Source organism: Ooceraea biroi, chromosome 1 (genome assembly GCF_003672135.1).
Source record: "Ooceraea biroi isolate clonal line C1 chromosome 1, Obir_v5.4, whole genome shotgun sequence".
NCBI classification, from domain to species: Eukaryota; Metazoa; Arthropoda; class Insecta; order Hymenoptera; family Formicidae; genus Ooceraea; species Ooceraea biroi.
Window position 1 is genome coordinate 23589888 of NC_039506.1, and position 26738 is coordinate 23616625.

General features: G+C 44.5%; 1 protein-coding gene across 1 annotated transcript in view; it reads left to right on the top strand.

The window, feature by feature from the left end:
* The window catches only part of LOC105279339 (probable chitinase 10), a 27855-nt gene continuing 1117 nt past the window's right edge, over window positions 1–26738 (top strand). The window contains exons 1-14 of the mRNA XM_011339012.3: window positions 1–3230; window positions 20432–20513; window positions 21258–21418; window positions 21640–21877; window positions 21974–22153; window positions 22442–22565; window positions 22758–23067; window positions 23328–23754; window positions 23878–24095; window positions 24237–24391; window positions 24559–24699; window positions 24870–25017; window positions 25126–25311; window positions 25479–25601. Coding sequence (XP_011337314.1) covers window positions 3228–3230; window positions 20432–20513; window positions 21258–21418; window positions 21640–21877; window positions 21974–22153; window positions 22442–22565; window positions 22758–23067; window positions 23328–23754; window positions 23878–24095; window positions 24237–24391; window positions 24559–24699; window positions 24870–25017; window positions 25126–25311; window positions 25479–25601 — 2496 coding nt within the window. The 5' untranslated portion in view covers window positions 1–3227. The remainder of the gene's footprint in view (window positions 3231–20431; window positions 20514–21257; window positions 21419–21639; window positions 21878–21973; window positions 22154–22441; window positions 22566–22757; window positions 23068–23327; window positions 23755–23877; window positions 24096–24236; window positions 24392–24558; window positions 24700–24869; window positions 25018–25125; window positions 25312–25478; window positions 25602–26738) is intronic.

The window sequence follows — 26738 nt, forward strand, 5'->3', positions numbered from 1 at the left end:
CTCGCCCATCGTCTGACTACATGCTAACCGTTTCTACTAGCAACTCACTGATACGAGCAAAACCCTGGAATCGTTAAGTCACCTCTTTTAATTTTTTATGATCAATACATTTTTGTTAATATTGAATACATAATGTCTCTTACTATATCACTGTCTGATCAACGTTAATATTTATATGGCGAGACGCTCTGTCATAAAATGTTCCATCACCATGAAACCATCATCGCGAATAAATCCTAACGGTGATTGATGCGTTCGGTTTCGTGCTCGATCGTGCCGAGATTTCATCGCGAGATCGCGTGAAATCCCATTCAAACGATAGAAGAAACCTCCTAATTTGTTGCGGACATTTTCAATTAAGGGTTCTCTCAACACGAGCGTATTGAGTAATTCACATTGACACGCGGAAAGGAACGTGCGGGTAACGTATAACAAATAACTCTCCACAGAAGTAATTTTCGAAGCCCGATAGTCACGCTTATTACCATCGCAGTGGTCTAGAGGGAAAGGGTTAATGATCGTTTCGCGGTTGGGCTACGTGCTGATCCGAGCGATTTGTGTTTCTCTATAATGTTAATTATGCAGGCACCTGCGGATCGTTATAAGATCGCAACGGTTAAGAGAAAGGAACGGCGAAGCATTCCGCATATTGACAGAGCGTTAAAGCTCTTCTCTCGCACGAACGAGCGAGATAAAATTTAGAACGCGAGGAAGCTGAATGCTTCTCCGCGGAAAAGCGGAGGAAAGCGGCGAGGAAACGATCGCGAGAGAGTCACTTTCGCTTTTCAGATGAGCAGGAAGATCCATGATTTGATCTATGGGCGGCGCGTGTCTGCGCGACAATTATCGACCACGTCGCGCGAGTTAGAATCTTCTTACTTTCTTCCTGCGAATTCTCTTCCCGCGAGTCGATTTGCAATTTCAATTAGCGAAGCGATTTAGCATGATGAGATGGAGCTGTCGCAAGACGCGAGCAATCGTGGCGTGCACAATCTTGACGTTCGCGCTTCAATCCGACTGTATTATTCACGAGTGACAAATCCTGAAGAGCGAGCTGAATAGGCGAGCACCACGCGTATTCCTTTTGGCACCTAGGTTTCTAAAATATGTGCTTGAACAATGTAATTTGACTGGCAGGCGACAAAAAACAGCTGCATTACTCCTCCTTTCTCTGGAGCATGTTTAGAGTGACAACCGGTTGTCTTTCCGCGCGCGTCCGTGGAACATCTTCGAAGAGGATACCACTTAGTACGCGCACTGGAAGTAATTTGCTGACTTCGTTTTTAGCGAAAGTCTAATTTCGGTCTTAATTACACCCCGGCCTTCTGCGGTAGATAGTTAGAACGATACCATCGATCAAAGCAGGCCTGCAATCAAGAACTACATACGTACTCATACGGAAGCTCGTTAAGCTCGAATATCTTCCTCGTGCGATGCGTTCGCTCGAAGTGCCTCGCGATCGGAACAGAACTCGTTGGAGAACTTTATTGCAGGCATCGTAGAGCAGACATTTTAATCGTATCTCATAATTCTATTTAAAAACCGAGACGTTTTCTCGTTCGAAGTGCGCTGACGAACAAGAAAGTTCGCTGGCTCCGACTACGCCCGCGCGAGCGGAAGCGCGTTTCATCTCGCGGCGGAACAATGATGTCGCGCCTCCTCGGCTGCCGAGATTTAGCGAGATTGCGGTGAGATTTTCACGGCGAACGACAATTCGCGCGCGATTGTACGATCTCTATTTCTCTGGATGTAAATTCGATTGTCGACTTTCTATATCCTTACTCGCGCGAGTAAGACCGCCGCGAGTGCTGGCACGCAGCGCGATTATTTACAGGCGCAAACACCGTGCATACCGTTAGATTATTTATTATAACGCGCGTAACTGTTATACAGAATAATTGCGCGATCGCTATCGATATAACTTGCCGCACCAATATTTCCCCCAATTATATCGCGCGAGTGTTGCAACATTTAAATAACCAATCTATTACGCTTACGCCGATCGCATTATGCTCAGCCGATTCGTGTTTTGCATTAAGGTACATTCGTGCAATCACGAGGTTCAGTTTCCTGTTTCGTTATTCAATTGATTTTTTTCATTTTGTATCGGTCATCGGCATCGCATCTCAGATATTTATTTTGTAAAAAGATCGTCTGTTTTTTTAATACATTTATCGGAATTCCGTGTAACTAACTTTACCATACGTGCATGCGATATGCAGCAAATGCGAAATAATTGCAGAACTTGTTGAGTTATTGTTCACGCGTGCATATCGCAACGATGCTTGTAAAGTTTTACACATTACGCATTCTAGTTATTAATTTGATATGATCTTTTAGGCAACAGCGGCGAGCATAACTGCCCGGCATCGTCTCAAAGTTCTTGCTAGTCCTAGTGTTTCCCACCAATCATGTGTTTCCAAACAATCATCCATATCAATTTGAAGAACGGGAGATTCAGATTAGGGGCAAGGGGAAAGCTCGAACTTGCGGACAAGATCAGTCAACGAGGGTGATTGATTTTCGCGTAACTGACCAGCGATCGCCTTTGCGCCAGCGCCGATCTATAGCGCGCGCTGTCACTAACTATACGCAAAATGAAAGGCGGCTTTAATTGCCGTCGCGACTAAGACGTCGACGTCTTCGTCGTCATCATCATCGCGATCGTCGTCGTCGTCGTCTGGAAGTGTGTTGCGAAAAATGTGCAGCATGTAGGAGCAGAAGAGAGAGGATGCACTCTACGTGCAGAAAGAAAGAGACAGAGACAGACAGAGAAAGAGAGAGAGACAAAAGGAGAAAGAGAGAAAGAGGGAGTGAGGGAGCAAGAGAAAGAGAGAGAGAGAGAGAATGCTGCGGCTAGAGAGAGGGGAAATGAAAGAGAGCGAGAGAGAGAATGACAGTAGGCTCGTTCGCCAGTCCAAGTCAGTGTTTCCCGAACTGCTGTCAGTGACAGTTCTCCGATCATGCGGCGGCGGATCCTCGATCATTGATCCGTATCATTAACGAGATCCGTTCTATCTTTTTTTTCTCTTTCTCTCTCTCTCTCCCTCCGATCGCAGTTTTGTCGCGCGTTGTTGAGTTTTCTTTTGCGTTTTACACTGTTTTTCCCCCATTGATAAGACGTCTGTCCCGGGGGAGGTTTCCTCGCTGATTTTCTGCTCTACGCACGGTGCTACCGAGCCAGAGACCGTTGTTGTTTGTTGTTGTTTTGAGTGATTGGAGTGATCATGGTGAGTACGATTACATTATCGTAATAACTTGCATCTTGTCACCAATAACCGCTTCAAATATTTTTTTTTTAAACTTTAATGTTGAACGTCGATACTTTACGTAACAATTTATGTAAGGCTGTCGCGCGTAGCGAGTAATTATCTTCTAAATCGGTCCTGCGCGCATACCTGCGCGATCTACATTCGGCAAGGAACGTAATTTACTCGAGGCCGATCTTGCCGAGTTGTCGTGGGTCTTTTGATGGAGAGAGATCGTACGAATAATTTGCTCGAGTTTCGCGACCATCGTGATCAAAAGCGACCACCGCAATCACTCTCGCACAAACAGACAGCTCGCGGTTGAACGTTCCCGTAAACCGCGTTTTCCGTCCGTGCGATTTCGTTTCTGAAATTTTTGTCGCGCAACTAGTCGTTACATCACACGCGTGGATTTTATGTGGGACCATCGTAGAACCGGTCCGAAAACTGTTGGACTCGAGTGAAGGATAAAAACAGCTGCGCGAAATCGCGCGATTCTCGCCTCGTCATTATTAGAGCGCAGATTTTGTTGTAGCTAGCGATTAATTAAACGCGTTTATGTAAAAGTAATTTCTAATAATTCTAATCGAAATGAAAGAAGCGGACACGAAATTCCTTTCCGGAAATCGTGGCGAACATTAGTACCCATAAGCGATTATAATTATTATAGCCAAGAACGTTCGGCTTATCGAGCATCGGCACGCATTGCGCGATAAACATCAACGTCGTTACTTCGGGCTAAACTTTCGAGCGTTTCGAAAAATCCGCTGCGATGAAAACTCTGCCCGCTCGAGGATTTAATCTCGGCCAGTCCCGATCGATTTAATGCGATCCTGCGGCTCGCGCTCGCACGCACACGAATCCACCGTCCGGACCTTCGTCGGAGAACCGGGAACTCGTCTGTCCTTCCGGGTTGTACCCGCGACTCCTCTCACTTTCGTCGTGCGACGACCTCGTCGCGACGCATTTTTCCTCCTGGCATAACGGCATAAATCCTCGCCGAACGGCGGCATCGAAATCGCCGAGTAATTGCGTGACGCTCTCGTCGCGCGTGGGAGAGCCTTTTCTCCGTGTGCTCGGACGTATGAATGGGTCTCTTAAAAAAAAGAAAGAAAGAGAAGAAACGTATCCCATCGCACGACTTCATTCGTAAGGTAGTTTCGCACTGTTGTGCCGCGTCTTCCTGCGTTACGCCGCGAGATTCACCTGCTCGCGCGCCGTGAAAGCGCGCAATCTGCGAGGATCGTGCGTGCGATCGAATCGCGCCGCGAGCTTCTCACTCTTCTCGTCGTTTTCAATCTCGGGCAAAGCTCGTTCCGATCGAATCTCGCCGACTTGAAGAAAGTTACGTGATCATGGCTGCAGCCCCTCACAGCAGTTTCTCTGCTCGCGGAGGTTTCGTTGGAGTTAATTAATCTGTGTTCGTTATTTGCCCACGAAAGCTATCTTGTGTGCTTCACGAATCGATTTTAATTTTAATTTAAATTAATTTGAAAGTTCGATGCGTCAGCACTGAAACAAACGGTATCGAATATTTATCTGAAAATGTGAAATATAACCGAGGTTACATTGTTTGTCTTCTTTTACATACATTCGTGACGTTTGCGTTTGTCAGAGGTAAAGAATAATAAGATCATGCTGTTTGTTGTCAACTTTCTGAAAAACATTTGCGGTATATTTGAAAAATAAACCGACTTTGAGAGAAGGAGAGAAATTCTAGTCATAAGGAGGAGAACAAAAGCCAGTGTTTATTGCGTTGCATCGTGTCGGCAATTCTTTATAAGTTTCGTAGATTCGTGGATGAAATTGATCATGAATTTCATCTTGTGGCGCGCATACCTCAATTTCACTCGTTTATCAAATATGTACACTTAAATATGGAAGGGAAGAACTTGTGTTATCACCTCTCTCTTTCTCTTTCCCTCTATTTCCCTTTCCACACATTTTATACCTCTACGTCGAATCCTGCTGGAGAAAGCGCGAGAGTTTTGAGACACGCTATACATTATCGAGGAACATAGCAATTTTCGAGAGCGAAGCCTTTTTTTCCATCCAAGTTTCTTCATACTTGAATAAACTTACGTGCCACAGGGCCGCGGTATAACGCTTTTCCTTGGAATAAAAATGCCGGGCGGACCGCACGAATTGCGATTGTAAAGCGTGTCGCTTCGTGGTCGCCGTGCGATACTACAAATCTATCGTATTACAACTTTCTATCTCATCCTGTGCCACGCCCCGGAGTATCGACTTCGCCAGCATAACGTAGAATGCTAACGATAAATCTGACTACCGCGGCCTTTTTTGGATCGCCCCCTTTTCCAGAAATGTATTAACATTTTATTTATACGAGTTTGATGGAACGTTTGCCAAGCCGATGATTCGGCCTCTCTTCTCGTATTCTCAAGCGACATACCTGTCTCGACCCGAGAAATCGTCTGGTACCGCCGCCACAATCGCAGGATGCAATGAATCGCGCTGAATTATTAATGAGCGTCGCTAATCGTGACCAGCCGCTATAACGGTACGGCAAGAAAAAAGGCTTGTCTCTCTCTTTCTCTTTCTATTTCTATCTATCTCTCTATTTATGTTATATCCATGAAACTTCCGAGAACCGGGTTTTATGGCGTCTTTTGCCATCAAAACGCTTTGACATTCGCTTCTCCGGTGATACGGCGTCTCGTGTACCTACCTTGAAATCGTTACGCATGTCCCGGCGAATGTAAGAACTCACGATTTTATAACGCACATAATACTATGACGTTAAACTACGACGACGTGAGTTGAATATCTTTGATAAAGACACACGTGTATCTCTATTCGGGAACACGTGCGAGCTGTAAAAGAGATTCCACATAGCTTGAAAGTATAAAATGACCAGACATTCATGGATTTCATTATCGCCTGAAAATTCTATCACGTTAGCGGAGCGCGAACCGCATTAAATATCATCGCGTACCTATGTAAATCCGACGCCCGCAGACTGCCTCGGACAGTCGCGCGGCTGCAATTCTAATGCACTCGCGTTTATTAGGAACGTCAATGTAACTCTCGAACGTGCAACCCTTGCAGCGTTTTGCAAGTGAGTGCTTTACATTATACATCGAGACGTCTATCGCGCTGCGGGCACTGCTGCATTCGCGCACAGGTATCTAGAAGTACGAGCGGATTCGAGAGGCGGAATCCCTTGGCAAAAATCATCCTGCACCAATTAAGGATAAAGATACGCGAACGGGTGCAGAATGCAGACTCGCCCGCGGTCCAGCGCGGAGAGTACGTTCCGCGTGCGTTCTGTCAGCGCGAGTTCGCGGTTGGTGAACGTATCTAAACGCGGCTACCTGCCACGGATGGGGTGGACTTGGTCGGGTAGAAATTCAACCAGATTCTCGCACCGGCTTTCTATGAGAAGTTTTCCGCCACGCCGGTTACGAAGCCGCATTATGCGTCATTTATCTCGAATTACCGAGGACTGCGCGGCTTAAACGGGTTCCTGAAATGACACCAAGGCGAGGAAAGCGACGATGACATTAATGGACATCCGTGTTCACGACATCTTTATTGTTCTCCAAGGGGAAAAAATCGCGAGAAGATGCGTGTACCAGATGCATCGGTGTGATGAAAAATAGAGATGCTCATACAAATGCAGATAAATAATAATTATTATTGCAATATAGTAATATCTGTTTTATTTCTGTTGTCGATGTATGCGGGAAGATTTAATTTCAAAAAGCAAGACATCAGGCGTTACGTGCGTTGGAGAACAAGCTCGCGGAACGTTTAGCAATTCAACGTATCCTTCGAGAAGATCATGATGCATGCGTGCGTGCAGCTTCAAGACGTCTTCCGGCGGAAACGAGGTAAAAGGGCGGCTGCAGGGATTGTCTCTGGAATACAAAGTTCCACGGAATAGAAATGTTGCGCGAGGATGTGAAAAAAAGACGAGGAAAAAAGTAAGAACGACAGGAAGCGTAACCAGGTCATCCACGTAGTGTATCACGAAACTTGTCATGTTTTTCGCGGCGGAAAGCCGGTGGAAATTTCATAAGCTCGTGCGCGCATAATGCGCCTAAAATCCGGCGAAAGGATGAACGAAATGTGCGAAATCAAATTGAGATTAGAAAGACGAGGGGAAGAGAACTCGTCGCGAAATGGTCACTTGGAGAAAGACAATATATCTTTCTGCGTGGGCAGTAAATTTTAAGATGTCATAAGGCGTTTCCTGTGGGCGAACCGCAGAAATTATGAGCAGTGGTGAAACGATGGAGTGGTTCCTTTCAAGAAAGAATTGTGGAAAACAAGAGAACAGGAAAACAAGAGAAAACAAGAGAACAAAGAAAGGGAAAGAAAGCAAGTAATAAAAATGGAAAATTAGTCTTAAAGAGAAAAAGCGTTTATAGACAAGAATAGTTTCTTCAATAATAAACATGGGAATATAAGTAGGAATAATTTGAGAAAAGACGAGAAATTAGAACTTCGATGCAGAATGAAAAAAGAATTAACATACAGACCGCTGTTCTAGAATTAGAAAATAGAGAGACTCTATGGCGTAATAATAATCTATTATTATTGTACGTGCGTAGAAATATCTAATTAAAATATATGTAACGGCGGAATAATGGTGGATAATGAAAATTAGAATAATAATATCTGTACAGGAGAAAAAGAGTAAAAACTTCTTGTGGAAACAGCGCGTTCAATTACGCAGTCCGCGACGCGTTCAATTCCAGCAGCTTTCCATCGTAACCTACATACACTTATATCTGCTTAAAGAAAATGAAACCCTTTTAATCTTCTTATTAGCATGCGCTGTGAAGCTGTTCGAAAGAAAAACGTACGCGAATCAGAAGAAATTCCTAAGAACATTAAATAGAGAATTGACAGCAATCCTCTTTATCACGTACATTACATGGAACGTTAAAAATATTAAAATACAAAATAGGCAATACTAATTTATCTATAAATACCAAACATAACACATTTGAAACTCTCTTTTAATTTTTTTACTAGCATGAGCGTGAAGCTGCTCCAAAGGAAAACGCGGATGAAAAGAAATTCCTAAAAACATTAGACAGAACTGACACTAATCCTCTTTATTAAATACATTACGTAAAACGTTAAAAATATCAAAATACAAAGTAGGTAACAACTAATTTATTTATAAATACCAAACATACTTGGAAAACTGATCCCTTTTCATATATTATCACAGTACTGCAATAAATTGCTAGAAATGGATACGCAGGTACGATTGCATGGTTTCAAAAGCTGGCTTTGAGCTTTGTTTTAACAAGTAGATAGGAAACGGACAAGCGGTCTTCCACAAATTAACCGCATGTCCCGTAGCAGAAAACCAGTGGAAGTTTCATAAGCGCGCGACACCACACGCGGTCCCAGAGGCCCCTTCGGCGGAAGTCAGGTGAAAACGGTTCGCAAACGTGCGTAGCCTGGAAACAAATCGATACGCACGCACCGATGGTGCGTGTAGCGATGGGGTTGAGCTGAACGATGGGCTTGCGATTTCAAGCCGAATAAATTTTGCTTGCAAAACAAGGAAGGGAAGGATATATTCATCGAAATAAACATAAGTTTTCGGAAATCCTCTCGGTGCAATTACCAAGCAGATGCGAAAGGGAAATAGTCAAAGGCTGCAAACGAGCAGGATGAACCTCGCTCGCGTGTTACAAAGGAGTTACGAGAGGCTCGAGGCACGTATCGGGTGAGTCAGAAGATTGCGGCGGTCTTGGGTTACAAAAGTCAGCCGATTTACGTGTACTCAGTTATTCATTTATTCAATCGATTAATTTCTCTCGTTTTCGGAGATCTTTCTCCAACTCGCTGACATTGACATTTGAAACAGTATCGCCGCTTGGTAACGCGGCTGATAATGCTATCTATCAACATACACCGCTGCGAATTTATTTGATTTGATTCACTTGATACTCTCACATTTCCGTAATTTATGGTTCGGCGATCTCATAATCGTGTCTTGCAATTAATCAGGTCAGCTATCACGTGCGAGGATAACGTAAACCGGATATGTGAATATGTTCCGAGGACCCAGCGTAGCGTGCTCGCATAGTTGACGTAGTTTACGAAATACTCACTTTACGATACACTTTCGTTGAGTTTCGATACACACCGGCGAAAGTATCGATCCCATCGCTATCCAGACAGCGGCGCTCAGTTGTCGGGCTCGCTCCAACACGGGAACGGATTTTTTTGCTCGGAACCGGGTCGTTTCCAGCTTTAAAATGCGTGGAGAAGCGCGGGGGGAGGCCCTCCTCAGGACATGTTTAACAGGTTGCCCTTATGTAAGTCAGTCGCGCGTGGTATAATGTAACGCGTGGATCGCCACCGGTGATCGACTCTAAAACCGGCATTTTTCTTTTTTTTTTCTGGAAGTAGCAAGGCTGCTTAGATCTCAATGCCAAAGGATGTCGATACCTGACCGAATCGCTGATCGTCGCGGTTCAATGGAGTACGCGCGAGCCGAACGAAGAACTTTTCACGAAACAGCTGCGTGGACAGCGACTGTCCGAAGGATAGCGACTGTCTAGCAATCCTGTTTTGGTGTCGAAAGCATTTACCGGTTGCTAAATATATGCAAGAGATAGGGAATCGCCGAAATATATTCTCGACGCGTACGCAAACGCTTCTCTGCTCTCATCTCGCGCGCGCGACGACGCGACACCGCGATTTAATTGACAGATCAGGTAGATAAGCGCGCCGGAGTTCTTCCTCGATTCGATCCGCGCGAGGAAGAAATTGCACGCGGCCACGTTTTTTTTTTCTTCTTACGAAAGTATCCCCCGGTACTGATAGCATCTGGTGCGTCATTCAAGGTTAATTAACTTGGAAAGTGAAATTCGTCGGTGCGCGCGCGCGTTGTCTTTCGGATTGCCCAATGCAACGCGAGTGTTTCAGGCGTTGTTCTCTGCATTATTCCCGCAGTATCGCTCACGTCAAAAGCCGACTCTGCACGCGGAATAACGAAACGCATGTCGCCGTTTTGTAAGACGACGCGTTTCGTCTGCCACGCTGAAAGGAAACACGGCACCCGAAAGAAATTGATTCAGCCGCATCGCGGCGCGGAGCTTCACGAGGATTCACGCGGATTCAACGGAGAATGCGAACACTCATTCGAGAATTCTGCCGGAGCGTTCCGCCCGAGGTGCGCCGAACTCAAAAACTTGACCCAGCGCGTTCACCTGAGAATGGTAGATTTTTTTCATCCCAAGTGGGTCATCTCCAGATTAAGATTCGCCGCACGCTTGCACCGGGTGTCGCGTGTCTGCAGGGTCTGCACAGCTTATATAAGCCTCCAAACAAGATATAGGCGCTCTCCTCGAGGTGTGCGGATCAGAGAGACAATGTTCGACATCGGATTTCAATGTCAGGCATCATTATATGATGTCTCTATCGAAACCGATGGATTGCCGAGATATACAGCTTTACATTAGAAAGCGGTTCGCGCGCGATGTACGGGAGGTCTCACGAGCGTCGACCTGCTCTTCCCATGTTGCATGTCGTACATCGCCGTGACTTACACGTTTAATTCGCGTTGTCTGCTGCGCTGAAATCAAACAGCCTGTCATTAATTTCATTAACGGCCTTATTTCTCTTGCTCATCCTTTTTTACGAACTTAGACCTGAGAATCTTGACGTAAACCTCATAATAACATTAGAGGGGGCAGGTCGGGATATAAAGCGCGCGCTTTGTCCATGGGAAGAAGAAATGGGAATGAGAATAGCCGGGCGTTTCGAGCCGCGGTAGATAGAAGCGCGATCGCGATCGTGAGATGAGAAAGAAAGATCGATCCTCGACCGATAGCGGATCACAATGACGCGCGCCGTGAGCCAACGCACCTGATTTTACTCTAATGAGCGGGTGTTAATGATGGACCACACGAGCGAGCGGTTAGAGCGGGTTTCGCGAGCTCGGAATGGAAAAGCGGCGTAGCTGAAACGCGCGCGGCGCCGAAACGGTGTTACCGAGCCAAGTCGATGCATCTTGCGGCTGCATCTACGGCGCGAAATCGCGGCAAGAGCCACCGCTCTACCGCGATACGATCGCGACTCGAGAGCTCGCGGTAATTCGCTAATTATTAAGATACCTACTTCGCGCTGGGCGGATTCAATAAAATTTGATTAATTCAATTAATTTCGTTGCAAGAGAATTTTCGATTCGTGCACCGTGATCGATGCGATATCGACATCGGCATGCCGGCGACACATATCAGTGTGATAGCATTTAATTAGAAAGTTTCTGGAGAATGACAAGGCGGGGCGGGAGAGGTGACGGGAAGAGGGGAAGGGAGGGAGGGTGGGAGGAAAGGAAACAAATTGTTGAGTCGTGAGAAACGCGTTTAAAGGATACCGCGACTGTACTTTGAGAAAGTTTGGCGCAATCGAACGTACGGACTAACGGAAATGATTAGGGGAATAATAATAGATGATTTCTTTTCTTTTTTTTTCTTTTTCCGCCGCCGCAGGCACTTTCACCTGACCGCCGGGTTAAACGTTAATTGACTGTTAATGAGCGCGATCGGCGGCCGGTTTCTGCGTCGCTCGTAAAACAGCCTAACGCCCATAATTTATATTGTTGGCGAACGCCGCTAACGCATGGACGTCCACGCGTTGACGTTGGCGGATCGCGCGCGCCGGTTGCGCGCCGCGGATTCTCGCGTTCCAATTACGCGACGCGAGTGAGCGGTAAGTCGGAATGAGGAAACTACATAGAAAAAATCACTCGGGAGGTGATCCGGACTTGCAGATGCAACGCGAGGGGCCAACGCCGTCGAGCGTGGTGAAATATTTATTACAGCGCGAGCCGCGCCCACGACGAAGGAGACACGCGCGGCTTTACATCGGCGTTTTACATAACGCGAGATATCGTTTCACGTAATAATGGTTTCGTCTCCGTGCCGCCTGATTTTAATGACGTGACACGAATCATCTCGGGAGCGTCAGTGAACCATGCTGATACATTTAAAATGATGCAAGGCGCTGCAAGTAAGTACAATGGCGAGTACGTTGGCGACAAAGACAGAGTCCGATGGTCACAGCGCCGCAGCAGAGTCGGCAGCGAGAATAATAGACTGTCTTACTTCTCACGGTTGAAGCTTTCACCCAGGTGGTTTCCAGGTTGAGCGCTAATTGCCGGCTAATAAATCCGCAGCCCGGATTTTCGAATCACGCAAAAACGCCTGGATCGAACGGACGAAATTCAAATTCGGGTGAAAGCAGGAAGGAACTGAGCTCGGATAACGGCCGGGATTGCCGCTTAATTGGGCGACAATGAAACGCGGCACGTCGCTTGAACTGCTCGCCGCGGTGGATTAAGCGTTATTTATCGCGACGTTACATACAGTCCCGCGGAAAAATACGTGTCACATTGTCAAAGAAGCGCGCGCCAGGCAATTTTATATAACGAGCAAAGACTCTCCGCAACGGGCTGTAAAGCCGTAAGATGTAAGATTACGGGGTACGTGAGGGGCACGCGGGCATAGTTGTCAGCCTCGGTGCGAGTTTAAAAGTGCGCATAAATTAACGTTGTTAGATAAAAGGACGGTAATAAGCGGCCCTAGCCGGTTGTAAACGGCGCGAGACGGCAATGCGCGCCGAAAAGAAGACGAAGGCCGGAGGTGAGCGGTTCTAAGGTCGCGAACAAGGAGAGAAGAAAGAACCCCAAAGTCACGTCTCATTAAAGTGCATCTCTCGCGCATATGTATGCACGTGCATACGTTCCAGCGATTGTTACATCAGCATGCTGCGTGCAAATTACCGTTAATGCGCGAAATATGTATGCGGCGGTAGGGACGCGCCTCGCCTCTCGAGTTTTCATAATTGACCTGACACACCGCGACGGGGATTGTTGCACGGCGGGGTCGTAAGACGCTCCGGCTCTGCCCGGCTCTGTCGTTCGTGATAAATCAGGTTGCGATTTACATTTAATTATCGCAATTGCGATCCCGGCGATCCTCGCGAGCGGACACAACGGGATTGCATTGCCGCCGCGGGATTAATTTAATGGTCACGTTTTCATGCCGTGGATGCAACGGTGTCATTGGTACTAGCGAGATTGAATAGACGATGGGAATTACGCGGGCATTAGGATGTCCGCGAATCTGCATAGAACGCAATTTATGCATTTGCATTTGCGTCGCTATATGGATCGTAATATGCAGAGCAAGGGTAAGGAATCCTTTATAAGGAGAAGTAAATCACAATGACGGTGACTAGCGGTGCTGGAAAACGTGTCGGGGGCGGACGCGGTGAGAAAGAATGGAGAACGCGAGAGGAAAAAGGAGCGCAAGGCTCTCAAGAGCCGTGCAACGGAGGTAAAGCGGCGGAACGCGCACAGATGAGAAAAACCGCGGACACACGACGGAAACCCATGATACCACTCATTCCCGGCGAGAGCAATTTAACGTGGAATGCACCTCGGCACGTAGAAATCCGATGGCAGTCGGCGAAGCTCTTGAAACCAGAAAAGGCACGAGGAATACTAGACTTTTGTGAAATCTCCGAGTGGAAATCGAACAAACATAAAAACTCGCAGGTTTATTCAATTGTTCCATAATTTTTGAAGCAAATGCTCTCGACTTTCTGTTTTGTGTGTGCAAATACGGATAGTAATTATACAAATTTCTGTGATAAGACTATTATTATACAGGGTGTCCCAGAATTCGCGGATACGGAATGCACAGTATGATTGTCTGTACCAATAGAAACAAGTTTTTCCTCTGGCAAAATTACGTCTGAACATTACTTTTTAAACAATAGCAATTTTAAGCTAAGCAATGAGCGCTCTGGGTTACGCGTGAATCAGGAGCGGCACGCGCACGGTGTTCATGGCGCATGAGAGCGTCTACGCTATTTTACTATTTCACGAAAGATTTTGTAAGAACAATATATGAAATCTAAATATCGCTATTTTGATTATAACTTACGTAATAAGAGAACATTTTTTAATCAATATCATTGAAGTAAAGACTGAAAGTAAAATAAATAAATTAGATAACATTTTAGTGAATAATTTTGTGAATAATTGTTCTAACGTTGTAAAAATGTTTGTGGCCCTGAAAAGGGCCGATTACATATTTTAGAGCATATGCTCGAGATGCAGGCCTTCCATTTGTATACACAAAATCTTATCCGCAGAGCAAATATGTGTATACAAATGGAAGGCCTGCATCTCGAGCATATGCTCTAAAATATGTAATCGGCCCTTTTCAGGGCCACAAACATTTTTAAAACGTTAGAACAATTATTCACAAAATTATTCACTAAAATGTTATCTAATTTATTTATTTTACTTTCAGTCTTTACTTCAATGATATTGATTAAAAAATGTTCTCTTATTACGTAAGTTATAATCAAAATAGCGATATTTAGATTTCATATATTGTTCTTACAAAATCTTTCGTGAAATAGTAAAATAGCGTAGACGCTCTCATGCGCCATGAACACCGTGCGCGTGCCGCTCCTGATTCACGCGTAACCCAGAGCGCTCATTGCTTAGCTTAAAATTGCTATTGTTTAAAAAGTAATGTTCAGACGTAATTTTGCCAGAAGAAAAACTTGTTTCTATTGGTACAGACAATCATACTGTGTATTCCGTATCCGCGAATTCTGGGACATCCTGTATATACATATAATATTCGCCATAAAAAAGTACTCATCCTTAAAAATTTGTTATTTTAAGTTAAAACTTTCTTCCAGGACATTAATATTTTCACAGAAAGAATTTTCTATATAATTTTTTCTCAATTTTACAAATATGAATGCATTAATCTGTAAAATTTGTGTAATTTTGTTATGGTGAGCACTGTATATACGGTCGTGATAGTCTTATCAAATTTTTGTCGAAACTGGTCAGGACTGGTGCCACTAGCTGAAGTATTCGGCGGAGATAAAGTGGGTCACATCGCGTTTACCGTAAGATTTCTAAGGGCAGCGAAGTCAACCGTGTGCGGGCTGAATGAGAGCGCTCGAATGGAAACCGGGTAAATGTAACGAGCAACATGGCATGGTCGAAAAGAAAGCATAGTATGGTAGAAACCGGTAGAAATGGATTCGCTGCATCTCACGGTGCTTCGCCTGTATCGCATGACTCACGCACGGAATTCCAAGATTATCTAATTGAAGCGCGATCATTCCCAGCGCGCTGATCAGACATCCAACTCGCGTCAACAAGTATTTTACTTCGTTCAATGAGACATGATAATTTCACCGATGACACTTTCGATAGTGGTTTAATTATAATCAGAGAGAAGAATTTAAATTTCACACTATCACAAATATTGATCGTGGGATCGTTGATCGTCGATCAACCGCAGCTTTTCCGGCCGGCTCGAGTTCCGAGGCTAGGAAAAAGGGAAAATGCGCCGTTGTAGAACCGCGATACCGGCCGCGAACATAATCGTTAAGCGTAATTGCATTTCCCCCATCTAATAGGCGGCGTTTGAGATTCGATTTCTCTGGCTGGCGGTGAATCAACAATTAGACGGGTCGGGTGCGCGCGTACCTTTGCGACGGACAACTTTCGAAAATCCCGAACTCCTCGTATGTACGTGCATACATATGTATAACCGCGAAGGCGTGAGGAACGTCAGTGAAATTTTCACGGATGGACGGCTTCACTGATCTAGAATCCACCGCAAAATCGACCAACAGGACTCGCCTGCATCCTGCATACGCGGTGTCGAGCTTCAAACTAAGCCGGACGGAACGAAGAGGATTCGTTTGAGTCGTACGACGCGAACCACGCCGGTTTTCACGAGGATTTCACACTTTAATCCAGGAGATAACGCGTGCTCGCGATTCTTCGCTTCGCGGCAATCTCGTCGCGTTCCAATAACGTCGCGAACAACCGCCGGGATTTTCGGCACAGACTTTTCATACGTGACAGGATCAATACCGGTTTCACTCGATGAGAAAATATGCGGTTTGCTTTGCGTCAGCCGGATATGCAGATGTGAATAAATTGAAGTATAAACTTCGTTTATAAACTCAGCGGTGCAATAAATTAATGTTAGGTTTTATTCGTTATTAAAAACATTAAATAAACGAGACGAGAATATATGTTATTATTGTTATATATTAAACCAATATTAACAGTCAATAGTCGTTTGAAGGAATGTTACTGATTAAAGATTTTATTTCATTCTATTTAATCAATATTATATGAGCAAGCAGAAAATGCGTTTCTCAGATTTCTCAAGTTTCTTTAGTCTTTAACTATTAAAGAGGATTCAAAGCAGGATCAAAATGTTCGATGAATGTTACATTATACAATTATTACAAATTGAATGTTCAAAGTATAGCGACAATCACGTTTTAGGTTTTCTTCATATAATTTTTCATTAATTCGATGCTTCTTACGCGCATTTCTTTCGCTGGTATACGATGGTATTGATACGCGAAATTATTTTTCTTATCGATTTTATTTGCGTTCTATTTTCGGGGTTGCAATACCGCACACCTCTCGAAGCTGTCTCAGATCGCGTTTGCATCCGCTTTGGAAACTTTTACCGTCGTCGTGCACCTGGCAAGAGGCGGGTAAGGCGAACTGGAGGGACATAATTAAAAATCGTCAAACTGCCAGAAAAACCGAGGAACTCGATCATCCGTGACGGAGTGGAATTGATGTCTGGTCTCTCGAATCGAGTTTGACTATTTAGCTTCGTGGTTTATTAGTCGCGTCTATAATTAGGACAGGTAATTAATACTCGCCGTGAGAATTCGAATTAAAATGAGAGACTTGCACACAAGTTTTGTGATGAGCTTATTAAATGACGTCAAGGTGACGTTGATAGTTTTGGAGTAACATATCTCATTGACATCTGCAATAAATTTAATATTTCACCAATGACAAAAGATGACAAATTTTCCGTTCTGAAAAATAAAGAGGACATTGGATTTTATTATAATGAGATATTATATTGAACAACTATAAAATTTGATACGACGAGATGTCGCTACAACAGTAAACCGGTCAAGCAGCCAACGTAATAGCAATTATTTTACTTGAACGACTAAGCTATAAAATTTGCGTTTTTACAGCGAGCATTGCGTCAAAACGGGAAGGAATTCCTCGGAGATGAAGGAACGCCGGAGCGATTAGCTTGATTAAAAGCGTGGATATTCTCGTGCAATTTATTGTGCTAGTCATACCAAGCGATGTTTGACAAGATCGATCTGAGCGAGCGCTTTCACTTTATGATCGTAAATTTCCAGTTTTTATGGAAAACCACACGATCCATCATAAAGATAAGTGCGCTCGATCATCTCCTATACGTAAAGTACTCGAAACGAGCCTCATCGTAAAAGATTGTTAGACAGAGCCTAATCGCGCGTTTCTGTTCACGGCGAATCTAATAAAACTGGCAACTAGCGTGCTAGCTCCCCATACTATCCCCTCGCATCCCTCTAAGAAACGATATAGTGCCGACGAAACCCGATATAGTGCAATTTAAGGCATCTCGGTCATATCTGTGGGAATTTATGCCGGATGGGCTCGTGTCTGTACGTTTAGCGTACAGCAATTCGCTTGCCCGCTTGCTCGCTCGCTCGCTCGCTCGCGAATGCACGAGGAGACCAACTGCAACTGTTATAAGGGGAAATTATCATCCTGCCGAGTCACGGATACTTGACTGGCTATATAACACGAGGGAGTCGTGCACCGTGGCAATAGCGGCCGCTCGTTCTATGAGTCTCTGGCATAGAAATCTCTCTCGCTCTCTCCTCGAGCGCGAGTGCACGGTCAGCCACCGACGAGGACGACGAAGAGGACGAAGATGACGATGTCGACGATGATGACGGGGGGAAGTATGCAACGACGCAACAACGCGGCGATGCAACAAGAGAGAGAAACTCTTGTGCAGAAACGCGCACGAGCCGCACGCTTGTATGCAAATACGCTCTCGGGGCACCGCGAGCGTTGCAACGAGGACCCCGACCTCTTCTTGAAAGCTGTTTGGTATCCTCCACAGTGACGTTAATCTCCGTCGCGCATCTGGTTAATTAATAATTGCGCTAATGACCGTCATCGCTCGAGCAGAAGTGTAACGTGGACTCGCTCCCACGTTAGAATCAGCAGCGAGCGACGTCTGAACGACGCTTGGCGATAATGAGCGTGCTGACAATGAGCAATAAGGCGGAAAAAGGAGGAAGGGGACGGGCTAATCTCCCGTTCGATGATGACACTGTACGGAATGAGGAGAGCGCATTCAGCGAATGTGGAGCGCCGGTTCTCGATGACATTTATGGAAGATAAATGATGCTTAACTGGATGAGAGACGCGCGCAGGAGGTCTTGGAATGAGATTTGCGCTCCGATCCGTAATGCTAGCGACAGATTCCTTGAGTAATTTGCGTCGGGAGAAGACACAAGTAATCCGGAGCTGATTTACGTTATCTTATTAGAAAAGTCAGTTGAATTTTATGCATTATACATGCTGATGGATCTGTGTCGTTTCAAAAGCAGTCTCGCGAGGCATTTGCAACAATATGAGACGATTTAAATTAAGCAGCCGATTAATCTCGCGCAAACGCGCACCTTTGCGCCGAGTGAAATCGGAATGGAATGAGTAAAGGCGTAATTACGTTTTCACTTTATCGTTGCTATCAATGTCGCGGAGTGCGAACTCGTCAGGGACGACTCGGGAAAATGATCTCTCGCACGATCTTCGCGAGAGTCTCGTATCAAGCGTGATGCGTCTTCAACGTCAGGACGACGCGGTACTACATGGGCGCGAATGGAAATGGAATGTCAAATGGCGCAAAATAACAACTTGTGAGCCATGCGAAAGATCTCGCTAAAGATCGACAGATTCCAATAAAATCGCTCTCTCGATAAACCACGCAGCGCGGAACGGCCACTTTGTGGAGCATGTAGGAAAGAAGAAGTTTCACTTCTTCGGCGTCCAACCAAGGGGAAACGCTTCTCGGTTCGATATAAAAGGAGGGTGGCAGGGGAGAGAGAGAGAGGAATCATGCGCCACGCAGAATATCATTAAGCCGCGCGCGTCGTAATGAAATTCAACAATCTCGGCTCGGTCCCCATTGCGAGTTCACGAGGTGAAGAACTTTCCAGTCTCGTGGCTGGAATATATGGAATACAAAAATCCGCTCGGTTGTCCCGACCGACCATGGCCTCGAAAAAAAGAAGTTCTCCGTCCAATCCGGCGACTGTCCCGTGTTTCGCGATAATATTATAATTACCGCAAGAGCGAGGACGACTAGCTCGCCGGCCATTTTATCCCGCTCGCGGATCTATTTGATCGGAGAACGCGATGAAGCGTGACTACCATCGTGATCTCACGCGAATCTGGCGAGTGAGAACGTCATTAAGCGAGTATGAACAATCCTACATTGTCTTAGTAATCGTGTGCCGTTATCGCGGATAATTACCTCAATAAGGCACGTTAAGCATCGCGCCTTGAAGATGTGATTCAGCTGGACGAGGTGAAGTTGTATATTGTATGCACGATTTTCCACATGATTTTGTTATTTTACAAATAAGAAGATGGAATTATTCCATAGTCGTTCCATTTACTCCAACTGATTACATCGAGAAACGATGACAATCACGTTTTACTTTGTTTTCCGATTCGCGTGATGCGAATCCTTGGAACGTCGAAATCGCATTTGATTAAGTATTCAATTTTTTTTAATGAGGAAGAAGCTGATGCTCGTTGCTGTTGTAGAACAATCCGCGATTGCTTGGTAATTGATTGTCAGAACCGCAAACGACTTTCGCCGGCGCTCGTCTTTGTCAGGCATTCAGATACTAACGAGCGGTATTCTAAATTTCTCTCCCTTCCTCCCCCTAGCACGCGACGCAGACGTGAATGATACTCACGAACCGTATCTTGGGTCTTTGACCTCATCATGCATGAATAGTTATGCACAAGGAGAAAAAAACGTAAAGTGCATTTCTGTCTTTCGATATTTCTACACATAAGAGAGCGGAGGAAACTTTAAAAAAAAAGTTCGGCCTCGTTTAAACATAATTATTACTGGAAAATTACATCTAAAAGGGATTTTTTACGGAGGCTTTCAGGAGGAATCGATCGGAAGCGATGCGCGACAGCCTGAGTGCGAGTGCATTAAACTCGCTAAAGTTTCCTTTGTACTTGCCCGTCTCTGGTTGTGCTGTGTCTACCTTCACTTTCCTTTCAGGTATCGACCAGCAGAACTACCTGGAGGCTGCTGCTCGTCTGCTTTACCGTGCTGCTGTTAGGCATCCTCCAGCATGCCGATGGTAATCTATAATTTCTGCATTCATCAATCTCCAGTGGTATTTGTACCTTCATAACGATCGCTCTTGGGGATCGTGACGATGCCAAATCATTAGGCATCAATGGGCCGTTTGAGCTCGTACTTCGCAGCGGATTAGCGGGGATCGGGACCGATTATTAACAAACGTTTCATTATTGATCGGTTGTCGACGTAACGTAACGCGTTGTTTCCCGATGGCCATTACGTCAGAGATTCTTAACTCTTATCGGCACGACGACGGCTCATAATTTCTCCGGCGTCGCGATTATATAAATTTTTTTCACCTCGATCGACGAGAACGAGGCGAGTGTCGGAAGTGCGCAGGTGACGGCCGATCCATCAGAAGCACTCACCTGCGCGAGAAAATGCCTTCCGTTACACAAGTCGGCGTTATACAATGTATCCGAAAAAACGGAAAGGGCTTTCTCGTCGTCCTTCTCCTCGTTATCGCTTATCGTCGTCGTCGTAGTCATCATCGTCGTTGTCGTCGTTAATTGCGTCACGTATGCAAAACGGTTCCAGAGTAATCGATTCTAACGGGTGAAAGGCACTTGCCTTTCGAAGTTTCGTGTCGCGTGTAAGCGCGAAAACTTACGCAACGCGTGAAACATATATTCGTGCACCGGTTGCGCAATCCGCCACGAAGGAAGAGAATCGAAGCGACCTTACGTAATTATTCCGGTGTCCGGATACCGAGTGGGTGTACACGATGTATATGTGTCGTCAGGTGCGAGGAAGAGATTCCGCAGGCCGACGACTTCCGCGCCGTCGATCTCGAGCGATCAGGAGGTCTCAGCCAGTGTCAATAGGTTCAAGGTTACGCGAAATCGTGTCAGCAACAAGAGCACGAAGAATGAGCTTCAGCCCGGCAGGACGAACGATTACAAGGTAGGCGTACGCGTTAAGGTAGACGGGCTGATGATGATGATGATGCTGTCGTAACGCGCGAGTGGAGCGCGTTCTCTCACGCGGCTTAATTACGCTTCTCCTCGAGTAAACGAGTTCAATTATACGTTTGGAATGAGTGCCGTAAGACAGAGAGAGTCTTCATGGCTACATTTCGTGCATTAATTCTCCCACATTAATTTCATGGTCTCTTCACCCCCCAGCTGGTGTGCTACTACACAAACTGGTCTCAGTATCGCACGAAGATCGGCAAGTTCCTACCGGAGGACATTCAACCTGACCTCTGCACCCACGTTATCTTCGCCTTCGGATGGCTGAAGAAGAACAAACTGACCAGCTTCGAGTCAAACGACGAGACAAAGGACGGCAAGATCGGTCTGTACGAGAGGGTGGTGAACCTCAAGAAAGCCAACCCGTCGCTGAAGGTCCTGCTCGCGATCGGTGAGTACGTTCAATTCCGATTGGCGAACGCCACGCGACACACAGCACAGTCTCGTAAAAGTTACAACGCTCTCTTTCGCTTCGTTGTGAATCCAGGCGGCTGGTCCTTCGGCACGCAGAAGTTCAAGGACGTTTCCTCCACGAGATACGCTCGGCAGACCTTCATCTACAGCGCCATACCGTACTTGCGTGACAGGAACTTCGACGGCCTGGACATCGACTGGGAGTACCCAAAGGGCGGCGACGACAAGAAGAACTACGTTCTGCTGCTGAAGGGTAAGGAGACTCGCCGCGGAAAAGGGCAGCGACGCAAACCTCCCTCGTCGCCCCGGGGGATGTTCGTTGGAAATGTCAGGCGCGCCGATCTCGATAAGGCGACGTTTATATTGCCCATTGTTTTATTCCGCGAGATTACGCGAAGTCCAGCGTGAAACGCGTGAAGCACGCCGTGCCGAGACACTTGACATTTCCACTCGTCGCTCGTGTGCGGCCGCTCGTCACGAGCCGTCCGTCACGTTGCAACGTGAATTTAATTTCTCATCGCTTTCCCGCACGCGTGAGCAGAGCTCCGAGAGGCCTTCGAGGCTGAAGCGCAAGAGAGGAAGAAGCCGCGACTCCTGTTAACCGCCGCGGTACCGGTCGGGCCTGACAACGTTAAGAGCGGCTACGATGTGCCTGCTGTCGCCAGGTATGAAAATTCTAATAGGAAACTTCAGACTTGAAGAAATATGTAATAGGCTTGTAAGAATTAAAACACGCTGTCAAATAATTGAATAATTCTTGTCTTTAACACACGAAAGTTTTAAGTCAACGCGTTAAATATAATCAAATTAGGATATGAAATGTCTGTTACATGATTAAAATGTTTTCATCTACTCAGTTACCTGGACTTCATTAATGTCATGGCGTATGACTTCCACGGGAAATGGGAGAGAGAGACCGGTCACAACGCTCCATTGTACGCCTCGTCATTGGACTCGGAGTGGCAGAAACAATTGAGTGTCGACAACGCGGCTACCATGTGGGTCAAGATGGGTGCACCCAAAGAGAAATTAATTATAGGCATGCCCACGTACGGCCGGTCCTTCACCCTCTCGAATTCGGCCAACTTCCGCGTGCACTCTCCGGCCAGCGGTGGCGGAAAAGCCGGCGAGTACACCAAGGAGTCAGGTTTCCTCGCGTACTACGAGGTATTTTTCTCTCTTTATATTTTTCTATCTTTAACAAATTAAAAATTAAATAATTAATATACCTAATGATTATTATTTGCATATAATAATATTAATAGTTAATATAATTATCGAATCTAAAACTGAATATTTAAATTATGGAATTTTAATATCTCAAAAAATTATTAAGAATTCTTTCTTTTTATGAAATACAGATTGTCTTTTAGACAAAATTATTTGTCACGCCACGAATTGATTGAAATTGAATTGTACGATTGCAGATTTGCGAAATGTTGCATAACGGAGCCGCTTACATTTGGGACGACGAGATGAAGGTACCGTATTTGGTGTACAACGATCAGTGGGTAGGTTTCGACGACGAGAAGTCCATCAGGAACAAAATGAGCTGGCTGAAGAGCAAAGGATATGGAGGTGCGATGGTGTGGACGATCGACATGGATGACTTTAACGGTACCGTTTGCGGCGGAAACGTTCGGTATCCTCTGATTGGCGCTATGAGGGAGGAACTCAGGGGTATCTCGCGCGGTACTAACGCCAAGGATGTCGATTGGAGTGCGGTTGCAACTACCATCGTGGAAACGATCGTGAAGAAACCAGAGCCTTACAAGATCGCCGTCTCAGAGGTCCTCAGCAAGTCGAAGAAACACCAAAAGTCTACGCAACTCGTCATCAACACTCCAATTCAGGGTAACCATCTATTTAATTAAAGATATTTTTTAGATTTTGTGATTCGGTACAATTATAATAAGTTTTATAAAAATAGAGCGTCAATAAGAATATTTATATATTAATAAAAATTCTTATTAACAGAGAGAGAAGCGCAAACCATCTGTTACCTGACAAATTGGTCACACAAGAGACCGGGAATGGGACGATTCAGTCCGGAGGATATCGACTCGACTCTCTGCACACACGTGGTGTACGCTTTTGCCACTTTGAAGGATCATCTGCTTACCGAAGGAAGCGACAAAGACGCTGAAATGTACCACAGACTGATCGCACTCCGCGACAAGAATCCAGACATCAAGGTATCTACCGCACACACATCATGCTGGATATTTTTTATATTTATACAATTATCATTTTATCGCATTTTGTTACATTTGTATTTTTTAAAATACTCGTTAAAGTTGAAATTAGTTGCTGATACTTCGCGATAATGATTTCAGATTCTGCTCGCGATCGGTGGCTGGGCATTCGGCTCGACGCCCTTCAAGGAGCTGACTAGCAATACTTTCCGAATGAACCAGTTTGTTTATGAGGCTATTGATTTCTTGCGGGAATACAAATTTGATGGATTGGATGTTGACTGGGAATATCCGAGGTTCTTTTTATATTCTTTATCTTTTGCTTCAATTTTTCAATAACATATTAAGAGAGAATATGAAAATAAAAATAAATTTATGAAATTTCAATGAATTAATTTTATTATTACAGACAGATAAATTAGATATATAAAATTATGTTGTTATTTTCTGAAATATTTTCTAGGGGAGCTGATGATCGAACGGCCTACGTCAATCTATTAAAAGAGCTGAGGTTGGCTTTCGAGGGTGAAGCCAAGAGCTCCGGTCAACCGAAACTAATTCTGTCTGCCGCAGTGCCTGCAAGCTTCGAAGCTATTGCTGCAGGGTAATTATCGTGTTTTAATATCGATAGAAACTCAAATAACGGCAATATCTTGCATATTTAAAAATCAAGTAGAGTAATATTTTACTTAATCATTTTTACGATTTCTAATATAAACATTGTTTTATTTTGCTAATAATTATAGTCTGGAAAACTATATTTCTTTCTTTTAGATATGATGTTCCTGAAATATCTAAGTACCTGGATTTTATTAACGTGATGGCGTACGATTTCCATGGTCAATGGGAGAGGCAAGTAGGCCATAACAGTCCGTTGTATCCATTAGAAAGTGCCACCAGCTATCAGAAAAAGCTGACGGTGGTAAGTACGAAGGCAGTACCATTTCGCGTGACAATCATTTCAATATTAAAGATTTCAATATTAAAGCTTCAGACATTGCATTATTGCCAAATCATCGTTTGCTTCTAGGATTATAGCGCGCGGGAATGGGTGAAGCAGGGAGCACCGAAGGAGAAGCTCATGATCGGAATGCCGACGTACGGTAGATCCTTCACACTGGTGGACAAGGACAAATTCGACATTGGTGCACCAGCATCCGGCGGTGGAGTCGCGGGTAACTTCACCAATGAGTCTGGATTCCTATCCTATTACGAGGTACGTCGCAGCTATCATCTTGTTTATGATTGCGTTATCTTTAACATTAATCACGGTCGTTAAACATTTATTGTGCAAAGGTCGTATCAAGTTATTATGCATGCTGCGGTAATTCATTAAAATATTTCTACTTGTGAATGTTTCGTAAACGAATGTTACGTAAACAGGTTTGCAGTTTCTTGAACGAAGACAACACGACTCTAGTGTGGGATAGTGAACAGCAAGTACCGTTTGCGTACAGAGACAATCAATGGGTCGGATTCGACGACGAGAGAAGTCTTATCAACAAGGTACTCAACAATTAATTTAATACTACTAGTACAACACAGGCGCACGCTATGCTCGCGCTATTTTATTTTTCAATGTTAATAATATTTTCGAATAATAATATTCATCTATTATTTATTATGTGCACAATTATCACACTCTACCAAATTGTTAACCTCCATGCGAAGACATTTAACACGGCTTTTTTAAGAGTGGATTTGACATATTACGAAGAGTTTTCGGCGATTGAAAATCCTTTAGATTTATGCCCGGTTTCTTCATACTTCTCAATAACTATCTTCCAGATAACTAAAAATTTCTTTTCTTCATTGAAACCTCTGATTACGTATTTAACGGATAGCTATTCTTTATACTACTCACTTTTGACACAAAGTGTCTAGAATGTTATTATAAATTACCATATTCTGTCAGGTTAAAAAGGTGAAGAAAACTGATTCTACGAGATATCTTTTGGATAAAGTTATCGAGAGGTGAAGAAATTGGGCCTTGGAAATGAAAAAGTTCTAGCCATTAAAATTTTTTTCTTTTTCCGAGGAGTTCTGAAATGTTTATATTGTTAATTGGCATATTGCCTAGAGTTCTCTGCTATTGCAAATACCATAAACTCAGAAATGAAAAAGTTCTAGCCCTAAGAAATTTATTCTTTTTCCGAGCAGTTCTGAGTTGTTGATATCATTATTTTTTATATTGCCTAGAGTTCTCTGCTATTGAAAATACAGTAAACTCGGAAATGAAAAAGTTCTAGCCGTTAAAATTGTTTTCTTTTTCCGAGGAGTTCTGTGCTATTTATATTGTTATTTGGCATATTGCCTAGAGTTCTCGATGATTTAAAATTCGTTAAAACAATAAATGAAAAAGTTCTAGCCATTAAAATTTTTTTCTTTTTCCGAGGAGTTCTGGAATATTTATATTGTTACCAGTACAACACAGGCGCGCGCTATGCGCGTGCTATTTTATTTTTCAATATTAATAATGTTTTCGAATAATAATATTCATCTATTATTTATTATATGCACAATGCACAATTATCACACTCTACCAAATTGTTATCCTCCACGCGAAGACAGTCGCGCGATGGTAATCTAAACTGAACATAACGCACAACGCGAATCGAGATAACCAATCAGCGTCACGGAAAA